Source organism: Zerene cesonia, chromosome 13 (genome assembly GCF_012273895.1).
Source record: "Zerene cesonia ecotype Mississippi chromosome 13, Zerene_cesonia_1.1, whole genome shotgun sequence".
NCBI classification, from domain to species: Eukaryota; Metazoa; Arthropoda; class Insecta; order Lepidoptera; family Pieridae; genus Zerene; species Zerene cesonia.
Genome location: NC_052114.1, coordinates 949,653 through 966,962, shown reverse-complemented (window position 1 = coordinate 966,962; position 17,310 = coordinate 949,653). Strand labels below are relative to the sequence as shown.

The 17,310-nt window shown below is 36.3% G+C and overlaps 3 protein-coding genes across 3 annotated transcripts in view; 2 read left to right on the top strand and 1 right to left on the bottom strand.

Moving 5' to 3' along the window:
* Positions 1-4,280: 4,280 nt before the first annotated feature.
* On the top strand, positions 4,281-7,507 carry LOC119831432. The gene is made up of 3 exons (XM_038354768.1): positions 4,281-4,412; positions 6,466-6,629; positions 6,961-7,507. Exons 1-3 carry the CDS (start codon positions 4,366-4,368, stop codon positions 7,122-7,124), a joined length of 375 nt encoding a protein of 124 aa, XP_038210696.1. The 5' UTR covers positions 4,281-4,365; the 3' UTR covers positions 7,125-7,507.
* A 387-nt stretch (positions 7,508-7,894) lies between these two features.
* LOC119831502 (protein Spindly) lies at positions 7,895-12,238 on the bottom strand. The gene is made up of 5 exons (XM_038354897.1): positions 11,399-12,238; positions 11,036-11,127; positions 10,538-10,652; positions 9,904-10,036; positions 7,895-8,486 (listed from the first exon to the last, which is right to left on the bottom strand). The coding sequence occupies exons 1-5, from the start codon at positions 12,084-12,086 to the stop codon at positions 8,252-8,254; spliced, it is 1,263 nt and encodes a 420-aa protein (XP_038210825.1). The 5' UTR covers positions 12,087-12,238; the 3' UTR covers positions 7,895-8,251.
* Positions 12,239-12,762: 524 nt separating this feature from the next.
* Positions 12,763-17,310, top strand: part of LOC119831505 (exocyst complex component 4) — an 8,677-nt gene continuing 4,129 nt past the window's right edge. Inside the window, exons 1-11 of the mRNA XM_038354899.1 lie at positions 12,763-12,945; positions 13,253-13,414; positions 13,624-13,793; positions 14,037-14,190; positions 14,366-14,489; positions 14,688-14,845; positions 15,151-15,401; positions 15,657-15,753; positions 16,008-16,167; positions 16,436-16,562; positions 16,758-16,907. Of these exons, the coding sequence (XP_038210827.1) occupies positions 12,889-12,945; positions 13,253-13,414; positions 13,624-13,793; positions 14,037-14,190; positions 14,366-14,489; positions 14,688-14,845; positions 15,151-15,401; positions 15,657-15,753; positions 16,008-16,167; positions 16,436-16,562; positions 16,758-16,907 (1,610 nt within the window). The 5' untranslated portion in view covers positions 12,763-12,888. The remainder of the gene's footprint in view (positions 12,946-13,252; positions 13,415-13,623; positions 13,794-14,036; positions 14,191-14,365; positions 14,490-14,687; positions 14,846-15,150; positions 15,402-15,656; positions 15,754-16,007; positions 16,168-16,435; positions 16,563-16,757; positions 16,908-17,310) is intronic.

Here is a 17,310-nt window from a genome sequence, read left to right as displayed (position 1 = left end):
CACACAGCTTTAATTTCCATAATTCCTAATTGGTCGTTAAAGGACATTTTTTTTTTTTGTTATTTTAATAAGTGTGCGTTTGGACAATAAAAACTTGTTTTTGAAATGAGCAACAATCGAGTTTCTTGCTGATTCTTCCCGGTAAAAGCAACATTCCGTATCGGTAGTTTAATCATTCAATATAACATAATTCATGAGCACTATTTGAACTAAAATATATAGGTTCTTTTCATAGTACCTGATCCTTCCCTGACAGACATTGTTACTTTCGCATTTGTAATATTCTTTTCTCATTGTTAGGGCTGCACCTAACAGGAGGTAATATATAGTAGTATTTGATGTAAGAAAATTTCGTAGCAAAAACTAGTTGCATAGATTATCTGGACAAATCAAGAGACATTCACACGTCTAGTTTAAGCAAGCAGTTATTTTGATAAAACATACACTTTATTATATTTCACCAAATGAACCCTGTTTACTGAATATTATACACACATCATAAACTTAAAAGATTAAAGCGTAGAAAGGACCTTATGTTATTCATTTCGAGGGTTTTTGGCACGGAAGGCGTTTCATAATATTTTGTCATTTTCAAGTATTACAACCTTGTAATACATTCGCAGGTATGTAACTATTCTAAGAAAAATTTTACATATAATACATACATCCGGATGACTTGATCACATTTATATCTTATTTATTGAAGTATATCCTTATTCTAGATTATGTCATAATTGCGAAATTATGTTTATTTCTCTTTCTTCCACTTAACAATAGATCGAGTTTATATAATTTTGTCTGGAGATAACTAGGTTCCAACACTCTCTATAGTGTTGAAGTTTACTTTATTTAAGAATTTCTGGAAGATAGTTTAAGTTTTCGCATAATAATTATAGGACAGTAGTTTTCTTTTATTATTAAGTATCATTTTGGTTTTTAAATTTTGTTAGATTGGTGTGATTTTAAAAGAGCGACTCAAGAGTTTCTTGCCGGCTCTTATGCATAGAAACTGCTTTCCGAACCAGTGGTAAATCATTATTTTCCTCTATTTAGGCGCTTTCAAAGCATTTTTTAACGAAGACAAGTAAATAAAAAATGTATGAGTTTGAAACGCTGAAACATCATTTTCTTTGACTATGCAGGCGAAGTCGCGAGAGGAAAAATGTAAATGTTATAAGAAAGTATATACATAGCCACCCTCCAGGCAAACATAACTGCATACCACTCATATAAAGTCTGGATGATATCAAGCGCAGGATTTATTAATAAAGAGGCTTTGCGTGCATCGGATCATATGCACTTATTTGACTTCTAGTTGGACAAAAGTTCAGAGTAAATTTCCGTACTAATATATATTGCTATAAATGATAAACAATATACACGGAAAAAGTCTATTTCTTATATCAATATAATCAAAAGTGTAATATTAAATAAGGAATGAAGTTTTTCCAGATAAAAGACTGTCAGGCGATAACTTACGCGAAAGCATGAAGGAATAACTGAAATTGTTTACATTTAATTGTAGTACCTATATGCTTGCAAATAGGTACATCATTTATCAAATATAATTTATTCTGAAGAAGCACGCGTATTCCATTAATCATTATGCTAAATTATAAACCCATTTCACGGTCTTCAAATAATAAGTGTACTCGTAATATTGGCTAAATAAAAACAAGAGATTAAATAATTGTCATTGATCCTCAAAAAGAACATTTATTACTTCCGAAAAACAAAATTCTTATGAACGAAACAATATTTCAATTAGGACATTCCGTGGGAGTGTTAATAAAAGCTCAAACTCCAATAGCTAGTCGACCGAATTTTCTATATGCGTTTTGTTCCATGTGGATGCGAGTTAGATCTATTTGTTAATTTTTAAGATAATATAATTATTATAATTTAGTACATAATATACTGAGATAGAGAATGGTCTATCTTTTGGCGTATCACTTAGGCTTATTTGCTCTTATCATTAGATTTATCATGCTACTAAACCTATGGATGGGGATAGTGTTGATAACTTCCATGCTTTCATAATAGTATAAGTTCTGTGTCTTGCTTTTTTAGGAGTGATTCAGAAACAAACATGCAAACATCGCAACATCCTTATACGTGCATACTTATCATATAGGATGAGTATTTGGGATGACGTTAAGCTCATTCATATGCACTATGACTAATAAAATTATTCATTTTACCGACTTCATGCAGAGGATGATATGAATTCGATTTTAATTTTTTGTATGTAACACAGATTTCGACTCTTAGACTTTGACAAACCCGATGTTCCGCCGCCACCGTTGATGACCCGATCTTTGCCATTCTCAGCATCATAATATATTTAATGTTCCTGTATATTATACCGTTGATTGAAGTTATAATTGAAACTACTTTGAGACAAAAAGAGGTTCTTTAATTTATCTGGCACTGTATGATAAAACTTTTTTTTACCCTATGCCTTATATATATGCTATAACTTCAAACACTATAATTTTATAGTCCAGTTGTGACTTTTCCCATGTTCCGCTATTAAATATATGCAAATTGTATTCCATGATCCGAGGTTGATTATTCAGATGCAAAACCGCGAAAGTTCAAGGCCGGGCCCGAAGCACGCCGTGGCTAACTAAGCTGCCTAGCTCATCCATTTCCTTGTCATTTTTCATTGAAGCAGCATTTAGCTTTCGCTCATACTAAATGTAGCAGATTAATTTTAAATTATGACGTAATTGATTGAATTAGATTTAGAAATGTATTTATCAAGTCCTGTGTTTAGGTAAAATGTTACAAATATTCCTGGATATTTTCACAAGACGATCTTGTCGCAAACTAGGCGAAGCTACATTTTTCATATTCACGTCAAAATACAGTGGTTATATAAAAATATAATACATACATAACTAAGTTTCCTGGATTTGAATACCGCTATAACAAAAATACGTCTCTTGTCCGACAATAAAATCAAACAGCGAAACAGATGTATGTAGCAAATGCCCAAACTGCACGATGGGAAAAGGCTCTTCATTTTCACTTACACGCAACACCAGAAGTACATAATTTACATTTCAAAGTATTACAAATTGAGCCCACGCCCCAAACCATCGCTAGCAAATAATCTTGATTTCTTATGCGGTTTGTAGAAAGGAGTGTATAATTATATTTTTGTATTATATTGGAACGCGAAATCAAAGCAAAACACATCATCATGAGGGCTTTTATTCCCATTTGCATAATCAACTGAGCATCTTATATTACATACCTGCTTCGACGGTATGATGACCTTTATCGGAACTGTACGAAATAAGAGTTTTTTAAGATGTTCGACAAATAAAATTGTATATCAATCTGAACTAAAAGTATCAATTTGAACTAAAAGTAGTCATCTTTTTTTACACGCTTTTTATTAGCTTCACCTGTATGTTTGTTTGTTTGTTTGTATGTTTGTTTGTTTGTAACTGACTTCTTTGGGCGCGATTTTGACCCACTTTAAACGGCCAGATTTCGTTCAAACTTTGTAGATTTATTGAGGACCGATGACAATACACTAATTTGATAAAATTATTCCAGTTTTCAATTTGCAAAATATGATTTTTGTTAAAGCGTGTTTTATAGTTTTTTTAAACTATTATATTTTATTGTGTAGATTTTGATATGGGCAGTAATCAATCATCAGTAAGGGCGACTCACTTCCAACGACCTCCCACAACCACTACAGCTGATACCATGGGGTCAGACGAACCTGATGAACACCATATCAGTATCTCCAATAAAATGGTAAGCTATAGGTAAGGTAGGGCTCAAATCGATAGACATAGGCTTGGATATAGGCGTTATTGCCTCCGTATCTTAATAGGTTGAGACTTAAGACCTACTTCATTTATTTTAAAATTCTGAAAATTTTTAGGTATATGAACTGAGGGCAGTGGCGTAGCTATCATAGGGCCAGGTGGTGCAGTGCACCAGGGCCCCGGAGCTCAGGGGGCCCTCTTACCTCAGCTTTGAAAGAGGGGAGGAGGGCCCGATTCTTTCCCTATGCACCAGAGCCCTTGTCCCCCTAGCTACGCCACTGACTGAGGGATGACTCTGGAAATTATAGCGATACCACATTTATTATTTATTAGTACAATTGAAAGTTGTATGTTTTTTTTGTGAATAATAAATAATAAATAATAAATAATAATAAGTCTGTTTCTATTTAAGAATATTAAAGGGCTAAGTAACTGGTCTATGATTTCATAAGCGTGACAGATAATATTATAAAGTTTGCAGGTAGAACGTCTGGTAGAAGATGCAACGCTCACAGGAGGGGCGAACAGTTCTGCCTCCCCCACCTCCCTGGGAGACTTTAAGGAAACCATTTACATGGAGAAGCTGAGATGCCTGGACGATACACATTCTGAACGTCTTGGGTAAGTCACTTACAAAGCGGAGTCACAGAAACAGAAAATTTAATTACTTTTTATTAAGTATTCATATGAAATTACCTTCTCCCAAAATAAAGACCACATTAACCAACTAAGCGTCACTTTATCAATTCGTAAAATTTAACTTTTTTTTATTCTTTTACGTCTGAAATTTTATGACATTTTATAACCCTTTAGTTATCATGAATTGAATAGTGAAAATAAAACTCGTCCTCACTATCGCTAAAAAGGGATTATTTATGAGCTTCCCGCTAAAAAGCAATGTTCTACCGCATTCTTGAACCATCGTGTACTTACTTAAAAATAAATTAAATAAAAATAATAACATTACACATACTTGGAAGTGAATTTAATTGAGTATCGTAAAAGATGTATAATTTATATCCTGGACACTGTTTCTGTAAAATAAATTTTAAAAACAATCAAACATATTGTTATAGCTGATGTTATATTAGGTTAAGTAAAAACTGCGTAAAAAGTAGGTATTGATTGCGGAATATATCAAGCCAAAGAAACTATTATCTAATTCATAAATATTATCTACACAGATTAAAAATATAATCGCCTGTTTTTTCGGTGCATTAACGAAGTCTCCACAAGAGTTAATGTTATACCAGTAATATTTTTGTTATGATGAATAGGTTTCATTACTACACAATATAAACAAAAAATAAAATAAAATCAGATTTTTAAATTTTTTTTAGCATAAAACTACATACAGTCATTTTGAAAGTGCCTTTCTTCTTTTGTTTGCTTTAGTTCTCTTCTGGTTTATCTCCTGATAGGAAGGAATATGTGTGTGGCGCCATCATATTATGCTACAGACATAAAAGCATAAACGAGATACAATACGCGTCGAGAGAGCCAATTAAAATTGCAAGCAAAGGTAAATCGTGGTAACGAACCCGGATCACGAAGAACGACCCTCCGCTAATTATTGGATTACCTTTTACACACATTGTTTATAAAAACTTGTCACAACAACATGCGGATAAGCGTCTTGAAATAAAATTTACTTCTATTATTACAATGGCTTTACTGCACTGAACAAGTATTTTGTTGTGAAATTGATTTCTAGTTACAATGTTACTTTTCACATAACATACTTGTTCGTTTTTTTTCAATGTCACTTAGTTGTTATTTGTACATTTTTTTAATTGATAGTCTCCAGCTTTGTTTCATCGTTCTGTTTATGATAATGAGTCTCTACACACTCATTAACATAAACAGAATCATCAAGGTCATTTTAATGAAAAAATCGTGTTTTAATAACGTGCATATAAAAATAATATAAAACGACATTTCATTTGTTGATATGGTGTCCCTTTACATAAATAATTTATATGATTAAAATGATTTGGTTTTAATCACAGATAACATCCTTATCCACTAAAGTTTCCAATCGATTTGCACAAGTATACTCGAATAGCCTTTACAAATATTTACGTTCGGTACTGGTCGTACCATCAGTGGTCCCACCAGCTCCTAGCTCCTGCCAACTATGACATAATATACTTTTGAAGTAAAATTTCGCTACGTATAGAATTTTTGGCGAGCAGAGATCTGTGGCAAAAAAAATCTGCTTATATTTTTCGAAGACTGACGGTCACGAGAAAGTTATTGCATACTTATTCTGATTCTAAGCCGACAAAAGCTGTCCTGTTTTCGCACATACTTTTAAGCACATTTTAAAATAAGATAAACATCTTACTTTTACAATTATTAAACTTTGGCAAAAACTTTAATTAATATGAATCAAATCGATACAGTTGGTCCCATATAGAACGAAGGAATGAGGGAATCTCATTTCGAATATTTTTTTTTTTTTATATTAGGCTGGAAGAAACCTGAGGCGTCACTCGCGTAGCACCTTGGTAAAAAGTAGCCTATGTGCTGATCCAGACTATAATCTATCTCTGTACAAAATTTCATACAGATGCGATAAGCTGTTTTCGCGTGAAAGAGTAACAAACATCCGTACATCCATCCACATTTACAATTTGCGTTTATAATATTAGTAGGATAATTAATTTTACAGACTGACTGTGGACGAAGTGAACGCGCTTACGAACCGCATTGAAATGCGAACATCCAACATGGTGAGCGTGGAGCCCGTCTGCGCAGACTGCAAGGCGACTGTCATCGAATGTTACAACAGCGCGAGAGAACCGTCTGACGTTGTAAAATGCTGGGATGCTATTGGTTTGTGCTTGTTTGTAGTGTGTGCGGGTAAAACTTGAGGTCGTCCTGAATTTTTCCTTATTAACACTACCATGAGTTAAAACCACAAGCTTAATCTCTATTATAAACAAATAAAAATCAATTGGCGGAACAGAAGTATTCATATATTATGTCTATAGATTAACTAGTATATTTGAAACAGCACTTTACAACTTTTTACGATAAAATGAAAAATTCTTATCAATCTCAGTAGACAGACAGAAATTTATGTCTAGGTACTTAATAACATCTCTTTCACCTTATTAATGATATTGAAAAAAGGTGTGTTCACAATATTATTTGTAATGTAAAGGTGCATTCACACAATGTGTGCAAGATGCGGGCGCGGACCGTCTTCGGGCGCGCTCGGAACGCGACGCGCGTGAACAGGCACGCCGCTCGCGACACGTGGCGCATGCGCGGGAACACGCGCTCAAGGATCTGTCAGGCGCGCACGGGGACTCGCCTAGCCAGTGATGTTGGAGGGAAAAGTGCGAGTGGGATCTGTGATATTTTTAAATGTACTCAAATTGACACAGGTTACAGGAGGTTATAATTGGAAATTTGATCGATTATTATATAAATAAAAACTTATTTAAAATAAAAAAAGTTATCGACATCCAACTTATACCAACCTTCGTTTTGCGTCGGGAGCTGGGGGAATTTGTTTTTAATTGTTTTGTAACGTCGAGCACACTTCGACACGAATTGGGACAGCTTGCACTGAAGTATCAAACTGAAATAGTAGCATGCTACTGTGTTTTGTAGGGTGAGTGGAGCCGGAGGCCCGTTTCCTCTTCCTTACCCTTTCCAGTCAATTCCTTCTTTCCAGTCATCAATCCTTTCTTTACCGATTCCCAAAAATCGAAATTCCTCATACTTCTTCATCATGCTACTGTATTTTTTTATACGATGTTCCCAAAACTGAAGAAGTTGCAATTCCATTTTTTTTAGGCAATAGCTCTGTGAGTTTTTGACCCTTTCGCGTGAATCTTTTTGATATGACATATTGTTATTATTTGGTCCCATTTTAGAATCTAGAGTTGTACGTTCCTTCCCAGACCCCAAGAGGATTGGAGACTACTTTTAAAAAAAAAATTATTGTCATAATATATATATATATACGGCACAGATAACATAAAACTATGTATACTGTAAAATTATTTTAAAACCAAAAAAGCTTTTAGAATGTCACAAATTAGGTTAATTTTATAGGTATTTCAAATTTGATAATAAAACAAGTAATGTATGTACTTTTAATTATTTTTATTTAAATATTTACATAATATCACATTAAAGTTCGATTTTATTGTTTGGTCCCACCAGAAAAAAAATAAATTATTCTTTCTTGACTTTCATTTTAGACAAATTAATAAGATGAAGTTTATTTTTAAATAAATAATGAATATGAACACAAATATAGGCTTTATATCATATTACAAGCTGGATTGACAACCATAAAACATTATTAATTTTATTTATTATTTTACTTTTTATTATCAAGTGATTTTGTTTGTTTGTTTGTAATATACTACTATTTAAATCGTCTTCTACATGAATCACTGTCCATAGTAACAAAACCCTTTTTTTTTAATTATGATAAATCAATTGAACGACACTTTCTTCTTAACATCATCAACTTTCTTAATATCAATCGGCCTGAAGGGCTTGAGCACGCCAATCTCGTCCTTATCATCAATAGCTTGTACAGGCGACTGCTTGTGACTGTTTGCTGTGAGAAGGGCTATTTTCCTACGTAATTCCCTCACTTGCGCCGCACTGGCCAGTTGGGCAGCACCTTGGGATAACACCTCAGCTCTGAGTTTCTCGCATTCCGTCCTGAAATTATTAATTATAATTTATTTAAAGCTAATGACCTAAACACTCATGTTTTATGGTTAAATTACCTTAAAATAATAAAATAAAACAAATAAAAACATAAAAAAAACCCGCAGGGCACCTTGTGGCGAGGTGACGGGGAGTAGCGCCCCCGCGGTCCTTAGTTCTCACGGGGGAGGTCCCTGTCCTCACCTCCGGACTGTCTCGGTAGCAGTTCGGAATGAACGAGGTTCAAGATCCCCCACCTCTTGCTTGCCTATGTTGCCGTCCAGAGTGTAGATGCAAGAACTATATGCTCGGGGGTGGAAGTGTCTAATGGCGTAATAGCAGGGAATCCCAATCCGGACCTGCGGGCCCGCGATGGTGAAACCGGCGCCGCACCTCTCTACACCCCCAGCCAGTCAGCTGGTGTTGCCCCCTTGTTGCCATTTTAGGTAACTTTTTTGGGAGCCCATCGACCGAACTGGCAAGTCACCGTATGCCACTATTTTTCAATTTTTCGAAGTTGAATAGGCAGACGCCCATAGTTTCCCATAGAACCAACCTACCAATCCATCGAACACCCCCTTTCCATAGCCCAGTTTTTCCATGCCATTTTTTTGCAATAGTCCTACATCGGCCGCGGATTGCCCAGGGCTGTATCTCTATAGTGCAGTCATGGGCAGGCTGCGGCTGGTGTCCCACAACACATTAAATTCTCTTAAGGGCCTCTGCATGTTGGATCTGTGTCCCCACGTAAGCCTTCCAAAAGACCGGGTGCTTTCCTTCTGGAGGTACCCGAGTATTATGGAGAGATACAAATAAATAATAATAATAAATAATAAATGCAACATCAGTAAGTCATCTTTTGTTTTTTTATATTATTTGAATATGAGGCTAGAATTTTTCCTACTAATATTATAAACACGAGTTTTATGGATGGATGGATGTTTGCTACTCTTTCACATAAAACACTGAATGGATTTGAATGAAATTTTAAAATAATATAGATTGTACATCATAATAAAACATCACCTATATCACCTATATCACATATAAATACTTGCTATTGCATGCGAGTTTGTCGGTAATTAAAACCGCGTGACGCAACTAGTCTATATATAATTTATTATTTATGCTTTTCCTAATTTAATTTTTGTAGTCGTTTTAAAATTCAATACTTCAATCATAAAACACCAAAAGAATAGAGAATATTTTATCTATCCTTCAGTATGTAAAAAATAAAAAAATTAATGCTAAATGTACTGATAGCAATGTAACAAATAAACGAAAATTAAAGTAAACACAAAATTTCTCCAGAATTAAAAAACAATAAAAAACAGTTAACGGACCAGCATCCTTCTCTCATTGGATTATATCGCTAAACAGCGCAAATCAGGTAGCCAATAAATCGGCTATAAATGTCACAAACACCTACTTCAAATGGTCCAAGACCCCTGGCAGCCATCCGTTGGCCGCGGGCTCGCACAGCTTGCCGAACCAGCGGCACAGCTCGCGGCGCTGCCGCTCGCACAGCGCCTCCAGCTGGGTGATGCGGTCTTCGTAGCTCTCTGGAATTGAATACATATTGTTAAAATATCAAATGTGTTATAATATTATTGGGTGAACAATTGTCATTTAAGATACAGATGTCGCTTTTCATAACTTATCAAAACTCTATAAGCTATTGAATGCTATAAAAATTTGAAACACTTAGATACAATGCACATGTGTACGGATTGTGCCTTGGTGTTCAAATGTTGATTATTCACGGTTCGGCCAAATTACCCTCACCTTTTATATTTGTTATCAACTGACTACATCAATTGTGCAGTTGTGTAAATTGAAGTACATTCTTATTACGACGAAACTAATATTCAACACAACCCCTCTTTTTTATTTCTAACAATATTGTTTTAAACCAATAGGGGGAGTGCTGATGAGAACCTTAGTTATTGAGTAAACATGATACAAAAACAGTAATTATGAATATTATATTAATAATAGAACAGTAATTGTGCATATTCAAGAATTATTATAGAGTAACTTTGCATAAAAATAAGATAAATTACCAATTAATTCTCTGTCATAGTGGGCACTAGCTCCAACCTGTTGCTCCCAAATTGTATTCTTCTCATGCAGGAGAGCCTCAACTTCCGCTTGCTTGTTTGCCAGATCGCGACGTAACTGCAATTATAACACACAAAATAAGGCAAAGCTGCATATATGAGAAATCTATTAAGGACCATCCATAAGTTACAGCACACAAACGTTTGGTTTCTTAACCCCTGGTACTTGTCACAGGCTGTCAGCTACAAGAAACCCCTCTCCCCCAAAAGAAGAGTTTTGATTGTAACCTTTATTTTTATTATTTTTTTCATAGCCTATATTAATTTTAAATGTATTCAACATTTAAAATTACAAACATACTTTTAAATGTTAATATGTGACTTCACAACTTATTGTTAGTGTAATACAGATTTATTGGCTCCGGAACTAATTCAAGAAAATATCCCAAAGCTAAAACACAAACAAATATTTAAAAAATTGATCCAAATAAAGCTACTTACTCTTGCGTTGCTTTGTTTCATTTGAATAAGATTTTTTGCCATTTCCTGTCTCTTATCTTCTACTTCTGCAAATATTGAATTCCCCTTTGCAGCTGAAACAAAGAATACAACAACATAAGGCTATGATAAATTTTGTGAAGAGCTATTTATTAAAAAAATCCTCTTCACTTGTCTTAGTCAAACTTGAGAACATTCTTTATTTGAAAAATCAATTTCAGCCGAGTTCATTCATTGATCTTTTACACAACAAATCTTAAATTGTACAACTATACAAAGCAGCTGAATTAAATTTTACAAGGAAACAAATGAAGATCATTTGTTATGACAAAATTATTTAGGCTCATCAAAATAGAAATTTCTTACCATGTGGTTGCAAGTCTGGTGTATCAATTTGATGCAGCATAGCCCTCGCTTCAGCCAGATCGGCCAACGCCGCAGCTTCCCGTTCCACAACCGATTTGATTTCCTCCCTTCTTATATCAGCAGCAGCACGCAATTCACCAATCTCTGACACCAACTCCTCGACTTTCATACGCCATGAAGAGATTTCAGCCTTAGCTTGTTCCAGCGCCGCTTTCGCTGAAGCAGCTTCTGACGTAACTGATGATAATTTCGATCGAATTTCATCAACTTCTTTGTTATCACGCTCTGGTGACTTACGAGCTACCACTGCTTGTTCCTCTCTTAAACGAAGGTTTTCAGCTTCTAACTTCCTTATTTCTAAAGCGTTTTGGTCCGATATTTGAGATCGCTCAGATCGTAATGCAGATATTTCTTCTTGGAGGGTTGATATTCGAGACAAAAGTTCATTCTTACGTCTCTCCTCTTCTGCCTGGTACGTCTCTAGTTCTGTATTTAAATGACTCTGAACATCCAGAGCGGTTTGATAACTTCGTCTTGTGTCATGTAATTCCTGTTTGATCGCCTCAAAGTTAGAGGATAAATTATCATATTGTTTTTTAAGTAAATAATAACGCTCGTTTAACTCACCACCAGTTAAATCTTCTGCTTCTGTTAAATTAGTTTTATTGCTAATAGTGGAATAATCCATATCGCCAGATTTTTTAGTATGTATCAATACTTACTAAAAACAATCAAATGAATATGTTTCAAAATAAATTCTATGTTCACAAGTTTGATGATTTTCAACAGAGTAATATAAATTGATTTTCAAATTTGAATAAACGTCTCAGTCACAGATTACGAACTAGGTACTCCGTATCACAGTCTCACAGATTATTATAAAATTTATGTGTATGCAGATTATCAAAATGTGAAACTGCAGATTAGGAACTAGTTACTTACTATGAAACATCTCTAAATCACGATCAACAATATGTCACTATGGAATGAATATTAATAATACTCTAAGCTAATATGTACACTACGCGTTGAATTGTTATTTTAATTGTTGAAAATATGTCTTCATAGCTTATATTTATTTTCCAAAAATGGGACGGTTAACGGATAAGGTTATTCGGCGACGATTTATTTACAAAAGAAAATTAAAACAAATCCATATCTCCAAAATATGCTTTAACTTTGGCAGTAGGTAAGTACCTAATAGTTAATACTCTCATTGAAATCGGAAAGATCATCCAACGGAAGATAGGTAGTCCTCGAAAAGTATTACCTATGTTATCTGTTTCATAGGTACATAAAATTAGGTAAGTTTGACATGGACATTTGAATTTTGAAATTTTTTGTGACATTTGACATTTGTTGACATAACAAAAGTCTTACATATTTTTCAATAGAAAACTATGAGTTAAAACTTCGAAATCGGAGTTACTCTTAATTAATATCCATGATAATTGATATCAATAACGTTAATTTTTATTAAACTATAAAACATGTCGGCTTCTCCTCCTACAAAACCCCCAAGAGGGGTGAAACAGGGTAAAGAAACGGTAAGTATTTTTTGGGATTCGACTTTTGGCAATAGTATTTAGATTTTATTTTCGGGCCGAAATTTTGAAAAAGTAAATTTGCCTACATACTAAATAAATAATTAGCTGTTATTACTATTAAAATACTATGATCTGTACTTATTGTACAAATTTTACTCACCTATTTTAATATGATACATAGATTAAGCGGCCGCCCCCTTTAAAAAGTTAGGTCTCTGTTACCATAAATAATTTAAATTTTATGGAGTATATTCTCTTACTTTCAATTAATTCATTCATAAAGTATTCACAAAGTATAAATTTTCAGAGTGGCCTGTTGATGTCAGTTATTCGGACATTATCAGCAAGTGAAACAAACGAACAAAGAGAGAAGGAGAGAGCTAAACTAGAGAAAGAATATAAGAAAAGCGATGCAAGGCTCGATGAGCTGGTTGCCGCACATGCTAATGAAATTACTGAAGTTATGCAGGTAAGTTCTATTTTATCTAATTATATAGTGATTGGACCATCTAGCTAATGCATATTGTATGTAAATTATGTACAGTTCTTTATAATCTTTGCCTAAGTTATAAATTGTACAAATAGAATAGAACATAGGATATGTTAAGAGTGAAAATAGATATAGCAAGTTAAAATATAATAGTAGATATCACAAATACTTCTACCATCTACTTACAGAAATTCAGCACAGTGGGTGCAGCGTTAAGCTCTTGGGGCCAGCACTGTTCTGCCGCTGAGGCCAGACTATCTGCATGTAGAGCTCTGTTGCGTGTGCGGAGAGAAGACTTACGTCGCTTGTGGGCGGATGCTCGAACCCATCACCATGCATTACGCATGCTGACTGATATGTAAGTAATTTAGGTACTAGTTGAAATTTGAGTAAGGCAAACAGGATTTAAGCAAAAAAAAAGATAATTGATGAATGATGATGAGACTAAAGACAGATGTATAATGCCAAAGCCCTACATGGGAATGGGAATCTATTTTAAATTGATGATGATTCATTATGCCTATAAAATGTATAGGCACATTACTGTAATATTGTGCAGCAGATATTACAATAAAGTATTGATGTAACATGGTATGTGCAGAGAGCGCGTGGTAGTAAGCGAGCGGGAGGCGCGCGAGTTGGCGGCGCGGCGGCGCGTGCTGGGCGCGGCGCACGCGCTGCACACGGCGCTCGCCACCGCCCGCGAGCACCTGCCGCACGTCTCCGCGCTCTCCGCCACCACCAAACACCTTGAGGTGACTCTACCCTCTCTAGTTGACTTGAATTAATCTAACCGCATTTAAAATATTACAATGTTACATTAATTTATGGAAATATTTGTAAACTACAAAGAATCTTACTTCAATATTAAGTTCATTTAATATATACACTATGAAATGCTCCAAATTTCATTAATAATAACTATTTCAGGCTAAGAAAATTGAATTGGTGGATATAATAGTGCGCAACTTGAATGATGCAGTATACAAAGACGACCGCACTCCACTGAACAGGCGGGTTTCTGCTAGGCGTCGTACTGCATTACTACTTGCTGGTAAGTATTTAGTAGATCATTATAAACAAAAAAACATGCATCAATAATATGTATCGCCATTAATTTCCAAACCTTTTTTTTTTTGTTTAAATAAATATGAATATTATCCGTTTGATTTGTTTTAATACAATGTTGAAAAGTTGTTCCAGTTTTGGATTTTTAGTAAACTGAATGATACAAAAATGGCAAACTTTTCAGAGTTGACAAAGAGCGAGGAGCTGACGGACGCGTACTTACAAGATATAACACCGGAGTACGAAGCGTCGTTAACTGAGGACGATATCACGTTCGAGACCACGGTCATGATATCGCTGGAGGCCCTCGGGGTTTTGGGGCAGTTGAAGGAGGCTACAGAGGTAAGATTACACATTACACTTAAAAATTCAAAATGGCCGAAGATATTGTAGTGGTTTTAAAAAAAGTAGTGGTAATATAGGCTGCTAAAATTATGTCTTAAGATTTTTATTATGACCTCACATCCTGTTGTTATATGTACATCATAAGTGTGTAACATGTCATATGTAATTTTTTATTGATTGAGACCGAGAGTCTTTAATAAGTTTTATAATCACCAGGGTGTTCGAAACAAGAACATTCGATTGCATCATTCACCAGATAGAAAGGGTGATCACTGACGGTCACCTTTTTTTTTAAATTGCAGAAGTTCAAAGTGCAAATCCAGAACGAGCTATTGGAAGTGATCGACGTCGTCTCGCGTCGGATCATCGACGATGACCTCGACGACAGAGAGGACGAGAACGAAGGCGAGGGTGAGGGAGAGGGGGAGTGGGCCGAGCTGCTCGAAGAGGAAGAGGATGAGGAGGGAGACGTAGCGGAGGGAGGGAGGGCGCTCGCCTGTCTCGTGGGCTCGTTGCGGGAGGAGTTCAAGGCGTGCGGCATGCGACATAAGAGGTGGGGGGGGAGTTGTGGGAGGAATAGTGGAGTGATATGTGTTATAATTTTTAATATTTAGGTTTGAGGTGTGAATTAATAAAAAGTCAATGAGTGTTTATTTACTTACAATGCTCGGCGTAAACGTTCCGTAACACTAATTAAAATTGCACATACTTCATACATTTGTAGCTTCCACAACTCTTGCAAACACATTAAAGTAGGATTGCTTCCATAATAGACGACACTTCAAATTTAGGTTTGTTCGTTTCATAGGCTGATACAAGTGTGGCGGGCCGCGTTACAGAAGCACAAGATACCGGACTCGTGCCTTCACACTGAACAGCATTATTGGAGTGCCGTGCAACAAGTGGTACGATTTGATTATTGTTTTAGAGATTTAATAATAAAAGTTACTGTAGCAAGTCATACAGAGAAGAATATTTTTTTTACGAAGGAACCAATATTAACATTTGTTTATTTCCTCATGGTCCTTCGAGCCGGATTCATAAAGTATTTAATTCAAAGTTATCTGTACCTTTCTTTACATTTATTGCAAATATGCACTATTTTAAAATAAATTTTCATACCTTATTAATTAACTGAAACAATAAAAATGATTCGCAGATGCAGCTACTCCTAACAGAGTACCTACAAATAGAGAGCGTGAGTCTCTCGGAGGCTCGGCGCGGGGTGAGCCGGGCGGCCCCTCCCGACCTGAAGCTTTCCGACTATTTCAGCAAGAAGAAGCCGCAGAGGAGACGAGAGAAGCTGTTCAAACTTACTGGTGGGTTATTATCGATGTGCAATATTAAATTACGTTTTGACTTCACAAATAAATATTAGCTCTTTTATTCGATTTTATGGCACCGATTTGACAAGAATTTTTATTATATTTTATAATATATATATATATATATATATATATATATATATAATAATTGTCAAATCGGTATAATAAGTATATATTTAAACATTTACACTATTTTGTCCGAAAAAATTAGGTAACATTGCGCACAATGCGTTGAATACAAAAGTAATTTTGCGTTGTACAGCGGCGCCGCCCGTGGCGAGCGGACCGGCGCAGCGCCGCCAGCGCTACCCGCTGGTGTGCGCGCCGCACCCCGCGCTGCTGCACGCCGCGCTGCCCGCGCTGCACGCGCTGTGCGCGCACCTCGACCGGTGAGTGTCCGCGGGTGTGCGCGCCGCACCCGCGCTGCTGCACTCAATTATACACATTACACTTATGAAAAAACGAGTGACTCAGTCTATGGTTTACATAGCTACAGAGTTACCAGTTTAGGTTGGGTTTTACCCCTACAATTCCCTAAATCTTTGTCTCTTTGAAATAATGTTTAACGATCGAAATGGTGGCAGGGGCGGCGAGTGCTCGCTGCGCGCGTTCGTGGCGGACTACGTGCGCTGGGGCGAGAGCGAGCGGCTGGCGGGCGCGGCGCGCGCGCGCATCGACGCCGCCGCCGCCGCGCCCGCCGCCTGGCGCGAGCGGGCCCTCGTGCGCGCCGCCAAGTGAGTGCTGCGACCTACTGTATCATTGTTTGTGTACCAAGAGATTTGCGCACGAAACTAATTTTAGCTAATAACAAAAAATTTATATGCAAACTTTTACCATTGTGGAAACCATATATTTAATCACCGTACACGCCGGTCGCTCTTCTTTGCTGCATTTTTGCGTTGTCGCTTGCGGTCCGTGTGCGGCGTGTACGGCTTTGCCGAATAGAACGCGTACTAAGTGTGCGACAGAGTGTTAAGTTCACGCCGCGCTATGACGCCGAATCGTGTCGTACTATGCGGTGCTATATCGTCATTGGCTTCGCCAGATAGAAAGCTTCTCGGAGCGTTGTAGCTCTGCATGGCAGTACAGCCGCGTAGGGCGACACGATCGGACGTCACAGCGTAGGGGCGGGGGCGT